The sequence below is a fragment of the Nansenia antarctica genome (assembly GCF_963989245.1).
Source record: "Nansenia antarctica genome assembly, chromosome: 4".
Lineage (NCBI taxonomy): Eukaryota > Metazoa > Chordata > Actinopteri > Argentiniformes > Microstomatidae > Nansenia > Nansenia antarctica.
In genome coordinates, this window is record NC_137689.1 from 7,697,991 (window position 1) to 7,708,471 (window position 10,481).

General features: G+C 39.6%; 1 protein-coding gene across 1 annotated transcript in view; it reads right to left on the reverse strand.

Moving 5' to 3' along the window:
- The window catches only part of nfatc3a (nuclear factor of activated T cells 3a), a gene marked incomplete at its 5' end in the record, with an annotated part of 78,718 nt that extends 76,820 nt beyond the window's left edge, over nucleotides 1–1,898 (reverse strand). Inside the window, one exon of the mRNA XM_080528104.1 lies at nucleotides 1,808–1,898. Within this exon, the coding sequence (XP_080384230.1) occupies nucleotides 1,808–1,898 (91 nt within the window). The remainder of the gene's footprint in view (nucleotides 1–1,807) is intronic.
- Nucleotides 1,899–10,481: the final 8,583 nt, after the last annotated feature.

Consider the following 10,481-nt stretch of genomic DNA (forward strand, 5'->3'; position numbering starts at 1 on the left):
TGGAAACGTTGATACAGCCCTTGTCCTGGATCTCAGTTGAGTTGATACAAATGACGTTGTCATGGTATTTAAGACAGTCCTACATTACGTTGTCATGGTTTTTAAGATAGTCCTACAGCATGTTGTCATGGTTTTTAAGACAGTCCTACAGGATGTTGTCATGGTTTTTAAGATAGTCCTACAGTATGTTATGGTAGTTATGTCTGGTAACCATGGTTACGGGGAATAGTTACCTGTAAAAGCAGCAGAGATGCAAGTTAGCACAAGCACTGTTTGTTTTGGTTATTGTGGTTTACTTTGTCAAGCTGCATTGCATTGAAATGAGTTTCAATGAGTTCGTTCAGATCAAAAGCATCGCAAATCTGATTTATTCTGGATCCTCAAATTTAGACTATATTTGGCAGATTAGATTAAACAATTCAATTGACTTTGGGAAAAATGTAACTGATAAGAATTGCAATCAATTATTATTATACATAAAAGCAAAATTCAATTTAACAATACAACCATCACCATCATCAATACAACTATCACTAACTTCACAAGTTTGTAACAAGCCACACTTGTATTGTATTGTATATATTTGTATATGTATTTACTTAGGGTGGTGCCAATGCTGCCAATTTATCAATGAGATTCTTATTAAATAGACTGAACATGTATTAATAAACTCGTAAAATCATCCATTACACATTCAAGTAGAGTAGTTTGGAGACATTGTAGCATTGCACTTTGCAGCTTTGAGCACATCACAGCATCAGAGACTGGATGACATCTGTGTTAGCCAGCTAGCTAACGAGAAATGAACAAATTGTGCACAAATTATGAACAAATACCCTTATATTATGACTGTTCGTCACAGCAGCCACATCCTGTGTTCATAGACGGTGTCTATGGTCATTATCTGCTGCACTTCAAACCTACTTTTCTCTGTTGCAGCTGAACTTATGTCAAAATAGGGCTGAGCAGACCTATGCTAAGCTAACTGACAGCAGGCTGCGTTCGAAAGATCACTCTGAGAGCGCCGGAGCGCACACTGGGTTCAACGTCATAAAGAGAGCAAGTCATTTGATTGGGCAAAAGGCATTCCATGAGTGCTGATCAGATTTCCTAAAGCGTATTTACGAACGCAGCATCTAAGCTAAACTGACAGCTATCGCGAGTTTGCTTGTTACTTGGCAAAAGGGGGTTTAACTAGTGTTTAGCTTCATTGATGATAGCAAAAGTTAACAAATGGAAAGTGATTTCTTAAAATACGAATACGCATAGTGCAGGACATAAAATAAATTCGCTCATTCATTTTTAGATATAATAAATGCAATCTTGTTGTGTTGCAACAACCAAAGAAAGAGACAATGCAATATGAATATTTACAATTACAATAGTCTATCAGCCAACACAAGCAGCTTGGTAAACCACGCACTGCTGCAGCAACTTGTATTCCTGAATACAGTAATCTTTATTATTTATTATTGTTATTCGCAGCTAGGAGACATGATTATGAATCCTTTATTGAACCAGGGGAGTCATATTCATATTGAGACATCGTGAGCTTAGAATGATAAGGTTCTATCTCCGTTTAGGGCAGTTCAGAGATATTGAGCGTCAAAGTTATTACATTCCATTATGTTTTGTGAGATGGAACCTTTGTATTTTATGAATTACTAACTCCAAAATGTCAACATTTTAAAAATAACACCACACAGGCATTAATAAACACCTAATGGATCAGATTATGTAAAAAAAAACTCAATTTTGACAAAAATGGAGATAGAACCTTATAATTCTAACGAAGCAGCCTACCGACCTGCGGGGCCCAGAGACTGCTGCTGGCCGTCCTCTCCGAAGATCAGTCTGAAGTCCAGTTCCTCCGTCCCGCAGCCCGCGGTACTAGTCATCGGGGGGTTTGACAGCTCGCGCCAAACAATACTGCAATAATAATATTGCAATAGTGCAAAGAAAAAAAAGAAAAAAACTTCTAAATGTCACAACATTTACTAACTAACTGGAACACCGCAACACTTTTGTTTAGATCATGAAATTCTACAAAAAGCCACAAGCGAATGTGAACAAGTTTGTTTTGCCTCCTTGAGTACAAATCCCAAATATCCTCCTCCTCCTTCTCCTCCCCGACGTTTCCAGATAATAAAATACTCTTCTAATCCCGACACCTTCTGATTGTCCTAAAAACGCGGAGCTCTTTTGTCCGAACGAACTGTGAAGTTGAGTTATCCGATGTTTAGTAACAACGAGACAGGGACAAGGTTGTCTCTCTCTCTCTCTCTCGCTCTCTCTCTCTCGCTCTCTCTCTCTCTCTCTCTCTCTCTCTCTCTCTCTCTGTGTGTGTGTGTGTGTGTGTGTGTGTGTGTGTGTGTGTGTGTGTGTGTGTGTGTGTGTCTCTCTCTCTCTCTCTCTCTCTCTCTCTCTCTCTCTCTCTCTCTCTCTCTCTCTCTCTCTCTCTCTCTCTGTGTGTCTCTCTCTCTCTCTCTGTCTCTCTCTGTCTCTCTCTCTCTCTCTGACTCTCTGTCTATGTCTCTGTCTGTCTCTCTCTCTCTCTCTCTCTCTCTCTCTCTCTCTCTCTCTCTCTCTCTCTCTCTCTCTCTCTCTATGTCTCTCTCTCTCTCTCTCTCTCTCTCTCTCTATCCCAACTTTTACTAACAGCGCGTGACAGGGCAGTTCCAGCAGTGACGTCAGCAAACTCGGTAGACAACATGGCACACACACACGCACGCACACACACACACACACACACACACACACGCACGCACGCACGCACGCACGCACGCACACACACACACACACACACACACACACACACACACACACACACACACACACACACGCACACAGTGGATTAGCCTGGCTAGAGCTCCTGGGATATGTAGTTGACCCTGTCTCATGGGCTCTCGTGTTTCACGCTTCATTATGCTCTCATGGAGTTTTTCAAATGGGAAAAATGTAATTCAGTATAGTAATGGGGAATACGCTTGCATTCAAGATAGCTGTACATAGATAAGAATGATCGTACTCAGCCATGCATGTCCATTAAATTGAATTAAATTAAAACTAAACTAAATTAAATTAAATAAACTAAATTAAATTAAATAAACTAAATTAAATAAAAACTAAACTGATGTTTACAACACTACCTCTGCACATACTGTATATATAGTCACCTACCACTACCCTTCTTGTTCTATTTATATCATGCCCTTATCTCACTATTCCACTTCTGGTTGGATGCTAAACTGCATTTTGTTGTATAGTACTTGTACTCTGCGATGACAATACAGTTGAATCTAATCTACTCTACTCTAATCTAATCTAAATTGTGACCTAATGAATCAGGTTGTTCTAATACAGGAGGGGACACTCACAGCAAATTGTGGTATTGTAGCTATTCAGGGGCGGGGCTAAGGGGTGGCTACTTGGGCTCAAGCCCCGGATGTTTTCTGAAAAGCCCCGAATGTTTTACTTTCGCAAAAAAATAAATAAAAATGAGTAACGTGCAGTACCGGAGTCCAACAGAGAGGCAGCAGCTGCGCGACATTAGCCTGCGTACTGCGTAGCCTGCCCTGCCCTGAAGAAGAAGTGATCTCAATCAGTGCCTGACTTGCAAAATTGTAAGGATGGATATCCGAAAGTTTTTTTCAACAAAACAAGCGCCAAGAACTGTTGCAGCAGCAGTATCAGCAGCTGACAACAATGACATCACCAGCAGTGATGACATAGATGATGTTTCAGGTTTGCGAATCTTGTTAGAAAGGTGACTGACTCACTGACACTACTTTTCCGGTTTGCTAATGCTAGCTGGCTATCATAACATAACGTTATGTTATAATGAAAATTAAACATAGCAAGGTACTGTTGCGGTACATGGTAAGAAATCAAACAAAGGATAATACTTAATAATACAAATAAAGTGAATAACAGGCTGATAGTCTTTGATTTCTGCACTCTGGTTGACTGAGTAACAAGTGAAAAAGAATGATGTAACGTTAATGTTACAGCTAGTAAACATGGAGTAACCACATTAAGTATGCCCTTATGGTAGTATGTATGTATACAGAACATGACTCAAATCTATCCTAAGATGTAACGCTAACTAACTAAGTTTGTTTAATGTCCCAGGGGGGATTTGATTTCACAGTGCTATACACAGGCCAACAATACATGTAATATATCATCATATAACACAGGACAAGACTCTAAATACAATATAAGTGGTGAGCACAGAGTCTGCCCTGATATACATACTGTAACATAACTAGCCTCAGCTCATCAATTATGTAATTCTATACAAATATAAATGATGGTGACTGACGTGTGTGTGTGTGTGTGTGTGTGTGTGTGTGTGTGTGTGTGTGTTTACTGTCTATTTTGTAATATAGGTCAGCTGCTATCCAATGGCGCGTTCTGGCCTGCAGGGGGAGCTACGTGTGCTGACCTCCCTCTGTGCCCAGAACCACCACAATTAGTTTGCTTCATTAAAGGGTGTGAATGTATATGTGTTCTCCAGTGCCTTTTGTCCGCTTTAAGGTGGTGGTAAGTTGAAGGTTGAAGGCAAATTTTTCCGGCGCGCTCCGCGCGCACATTATATTCGCCTTCTGGGCTAAGCCCCGGATCTCCTACAATCCTAGTTCCGCCCCTGTAGCTATTATAGCGTATGTATTCTTTAACAACCGTATAACTTACCTGTGAAACCAAGGAGACACATGATGGTGTGCTACCACTATATCAGGTTCGACTGGTCATGCATTAGCAAACATTTTACATTGTAGTCTAACGACTTATAAAGATACCACTTATCTAGGACGTCTTCTATTCAGTAAGACTCACACTTGGATTGTTGCTTGTTCACTGCCTCTACATTTGCTCTATGTAAGATGATACATAAGATGATGATAACCGTGAGTGAAAGTGGAGAGTGACTCTGCGTGTGTGACTGGGAGACCAAGAGCTACTGGGAAGGAAGGAACCCTTGGCCTTTAGCAGAGTAAATCTACCAGTAGAATTAAAAAGGAGGAGTAAAGCCAAGCTGTTCTTGACCTCTCATTTTATCTGACCCATTCATCTTATCAGGTGAATCTATATTGGGTAAACAACAAACTAACCCTAACCTTTCAGGTGTTGTTGTAGCTTTTGTTGTTCTACAGTAAGACTGCTTTCGGTGGTTCAGGATACTTCACTGAAGTATCCGTAAAACAAAACCAGTCTGTTAAATAGGGGAAATCACCCTACAGTATATTATCTCATGGTGCAATGCATAGCCTACTCTATATAGATAAATTAGCTTACACGTTCCTTCATAACTTTACATATTTGAAAGAAAAACTGTTTGGAACCTTCATAATATAGGCTATTTTAATTAATATTAATAATAAAATCATCATATATTTTGGGCAACAACATCAAGGTCACATTGTTTACCTGGGACCGGTTGCATAGAGATAGACCCAGTCTTAGACTTAGATCTCACTTTAGGTCAGTCTTGCTATAGACTCTAAAATTTTCCTGTATCGTATGTAGGAATATAACGTGGAGAAAAGTATACTGCTTAGCAGTTTTAACCAGTGAAGTAGTTTACCGCGCTGGAGTTACAGTGTTAGCTAGCTACTAACCCTGACTCGTTCCCATAGCAACACAGCTCTTAAGTCAAGTTTAGCCAGGGGGGAACTTTCTGGCTAACTTTCTAACCTCAAAATGAGTCAGTCTTAATTTTGATGCAACAGGCAGTCTTAATTAGACTGGTCTAACCTGAGAATATAAGATAAGACTAGTCTAAGGCTTAGACCAGTCTTACTTTATGTTTATGCAACTGGCCCCTGGTTACACACTGGGAACATAAATCTAAATAATATATATATATTAATAATTAATAATTGTATTCTTATGTACTTACAGTGAGATGTAATAAAAGCGATTCTGATTCTGACTTTCTACTTTTCACACACACACACACACACACACACACACACACACACACACACACACACACACACACACACACGCATAACCCACCTGTGAACGATGTATCAGACTTGTCATCCATGGGTTAGGGTTAGGGTTAGGGTTTTATAAGTGTACAGCACAGCATAATCCATCTGTAAATACAGGTTAGTGTATATATCTACAGATGTTGTGTATCTTATGCCTTACTCGTGTGTCATTTGTATTTTAAATACATCTTCTGTCTGTCAGCATACCTATGGAGTTAGCTAAAAGTGGTTTACTTGAATCAATGCAGCGTTGCATACACAAACAACACAGACATGCAAACATTTACACACACATATGCACACTCATTACGGTAGGACTCACACACACACCCACACACACCCACACACACCCACACACACCCACACACACCCACACACACACACACACACACACACCCACACACACACACACACACACACACACACACACACACACACACACACACACACACACACACACACACACACACACCACTCACTATCTATATCATTAAACTTATGCACACAGGCACCTTATTCTACTGCTACAGGCTGTCATATCAGGTCTAATTCAATGATTGACTGTTAGGTTATGTTATGTTATGTTATTATGTTATGTTTGAACATAACTGTTTGTGATGTTTGATAACACACACATAATCATGTTTTAAAACACGAATAATACAAACAGAAATAAATACTAACAGTAACATAATGTATTTACTCTTCATATCACATTAATTAGACCAATACATTTAAGAGGAGATTATACACTGCTTTAAATACTCTATTAATATGAAATGTAATAAGTCATTACATATCCTACAAAATCAGTAAAAAATATATACATTATAGTAATCACGAGAAGATTTCTCTTTAATGGTGGTATATCTCAAAATATCTATGAATGCATTTGATTAGTGGAAAAATACAAAAAGTGGAAATACTTATAAAAGTCTTGAATAAAAAGAATCAAAAACATTGTACCAGTGTGCTTTTTTTAACACAAGGTTATCCAACCAGACCAGGCGTTGCTTGTACACCACCCTCTCATCAAATGTGTGACAGGGAACATGAAAAACAAAAGAAATGTGTTTGTGTGTGACGCATGTGGGCGTACAGACGCATACTGTGCATCAATATCACATCTTCTGTGGTGACGTTCACTGTATGCCATCAGCTGTAGAAATGTGTTAAATCGCAACGGAACATTAGATCATCCTCCAGACTAAAGCTGTTACCTCTAATTCCATATCTTATTCTTAATACGGAACAAGAGCCTCCTTCGGTGCAACTATACATTGCATTGTATCATTTGTTTTCTAAGAATTATAAGAATTGTCTCACCACTATTTCAGACAACTATATTAACCCAAACATACTTAATCTGGGGCCAAATAGAAATACAATTATGTAGATGTAAGTACAGTAGATGCATGGCCAAACATATTCCATTTGATGAAAAACGAATGAATTGCACTTGCTTAAACCTCACAACTTACAACACACTGACACTGTGCACTAACGTATGTTGGTCAATGCGTTGTATAAACTCATTTGATGTACTGACATCTGCATGATCATACCATGTATCTCAATGTGTACAGTACAGTGTGTGTGTGTGTGTGTGTGTGTGTGTGTGTGTGTGTGTGTGTGTGTGTGTGTGTGTGTGTGTGTGTGTGTGTGTGTGTGTGTGTGTGTGTGTGTGTGTGACAACCATTCTTAAAATACGACCAATTGGCATGTGTGCTGCATGTGTGCTGCATGTCCCACTGTGTCTAGCATGTCTCCAGACCCACCGCTGTTTAATTCAGGTTACCTGTGTGTCTCTTATCTTCTCAGATGACCTTTGAAGGCAGAAGATAAAGAGCACGCTATCCGCGAATTGTGTGGGAGGCTGTAGATGTGGTTAACGATATTAAGTTCTCGTAAAGAAAGTTGTGAGGGAAAAAAAAGCCTCTACCCCCACGCTGGATCCTGTGAGAGAGGCGACACTCTTTCAAGGATCGAGGCGTCTGCTGCAGACACTGCACAAATGCAAGACAGCACCCTCGAGGGAGACGACAACCCACAATATGGGCTGGATATTGACAGTTATCATATTACATAAGATCCTGTGTCAGATTTTCAAATGATAAAGAAGGAATTATTCTAACTGCTTAATCAACCGAATAAGAGCTAATAAGATGTTCGAACTATTCAACAGCAATTTTAGCCAGACAAAGAAAAAAACAGAATCAACCACCTTTTTTTAAAGGTGCATTCTGTAATACAAACACGAACAACAAAACTGGCTTCCCTCCTTTTTTGGTTAACAGCTGAGTGGCTGGAGAAATTGAACCACTCTCAGTTTCATAGACAGAGCTATTGATGCAAGGACTGGCCATCCATGAGCTCACAATTATTGTTTTAATCACATTTTGAGGAGACAGTGGGGGAAATAAGTATTTAACACATCAACACATTTCTCATTCAATATATTTCCACTGCGGCTATTCACATTCAGCTTAGACTAGACATTAGTGTTCACTCAATAAAATCACACAGCTAAAGAAACTCTCCAATCCATAAAAAAGTTATGTGCAATAAAGGGGCTGTAATTGCCATTACTATGCTGCTCAACAATCTTGTTGCAAAGGTCTTGGGAGAGCGTTTTGCTTCTACCCATCATGAGATGTTCCTTGCAGGAAAGCTTGGCGACAAATGATTTCACTTGCATTCAGAGGTGGGAAACCAAAATTCAAAGAGTAGAAGTACTTACCCTTCTAATTAGCACAGGTATGAGAACTCATTAGTGGCATAAGCTGGTTTAGTGGTTTTTCTTACTGTGTTCAATACTTTTTGCATGTGTCATTCCACTTTATTGCACATAGCTTTTTTTTTATGGATTTGAATTACAATTTTTACAACAGTTACAATTTCTTTAGCTGTTTTATTGAGTTAATACCAGTGTCTGGTCTAAATTTAATGTGAATATCCACTGTGTTGTCCGGCAACACTTTCTTTATTTTCTTTAGGAAAAGTTAAAAAGTTCATATTTGATAACAATGTATATAGATATTTTAGTTAATATTTGATGTAGTGACACCACTTCCGGTTTACCGCAAATCTACTTCCGGTTTGGGAGTTCGTCCTTTGCCAGAGAGAGACCGAGACTTTATGTGTGTTCTGTTCTACATTCATCATCCAACATCCATGTTCAGATCTACACAAAGCAATGTTGTAAGTACGAAATATCAAGTGTTGGATTGGTAGCTTTATATATTAGTCATCATTTGTTGGGAATATTATGTTTTTAGTTATTATTTTGTAGCTAGATTGTTAGGCCAAAAAAGCGGACTTTCTAGCTAACCACTGTTTGTGTACATCCTGTTGAAACATGTGTTGTGCTGTTTGTCTTGCAGTTTTTACCAGTTCAATATACCTGATTTGAAAAGCCACCCTACGCCTCTTTCTTTGATGAACTTTATTGACAAGGTTTAGCTAGATGTTACCAGAGAACATCATAGTAAAAAAACTAACTTTCACCATCTGATTTGGATAAGATGTCATCCCACGGAAGCAAGAGGTCGGTGGGGAGAAAAGATACAGCGTCCTCCGGAAGTGTGGCCCGGGCCCGGGCCAAAGCAGAGGCGTTAAAGGTGAGAGCTGCATACGCAGCCCAGGAAGCAAAATTAAAAATGGAAAAGGCCAGGATGGAGAGTGAAATAAAGTTGGAAACTACTAGACTTGATACTGAGTTGGAAGTGCTTACATCCCAAAGAGAAGCAGAGGTAGCCATGGTAGAAGCACAAACCTTGGAAAATGCACAATCAATGTTATTAACGTCTGAAGTCAGAGAAGAAAAATCGGAAAAATCTGTATCTGAGAGGACAACAATGGAACGCACACATAGCTATGTTCAAGATCAAATCGAGCTAAGGAGTACTTCTCCCTCACAACACTCATTGGCACAGCCTGTCGTTCACTCACTTGATAACAAATCACTCGACAGCTTTGTGACAGGGACATTACCAGTTAACCTACCTGTGGGACGCGTCACACAACGGTCTCAGCTCAACTACAATAAGCCAAATCTTGACACACAATACACACATCCTGAAAGAATGTACTTACCTCCACCAAACCTACCTGATCCTCCTAAAGTTGAATTCAAGTATGAGTTTGTAAAACCAACACCTACCTTAAATGTAAATACGCCATCATACGTTCCCCGACACACTCAGCCAGCTAGCACACCAAATCCAATAGAGACTCTAGCACAGTATTTGGTACGACGAGACCTTGTTAACTCAGGTCTGTACCAGTTTGACGATAAACCAGAAAATTATTGCGCATGGTACTCATCATTCATCAGCGCAACCAGTGAAGCTAGCCTGACAGCAATACAAGAGTTGGATCTCATGACCAGATGGCTCGGAAAGGAATCTGGAGAACAGGCGAAACGCACGAGGTCAGTACATGTTAACAACCCCAGTCGCGCTTTAAGCAAAGCATGGGAGA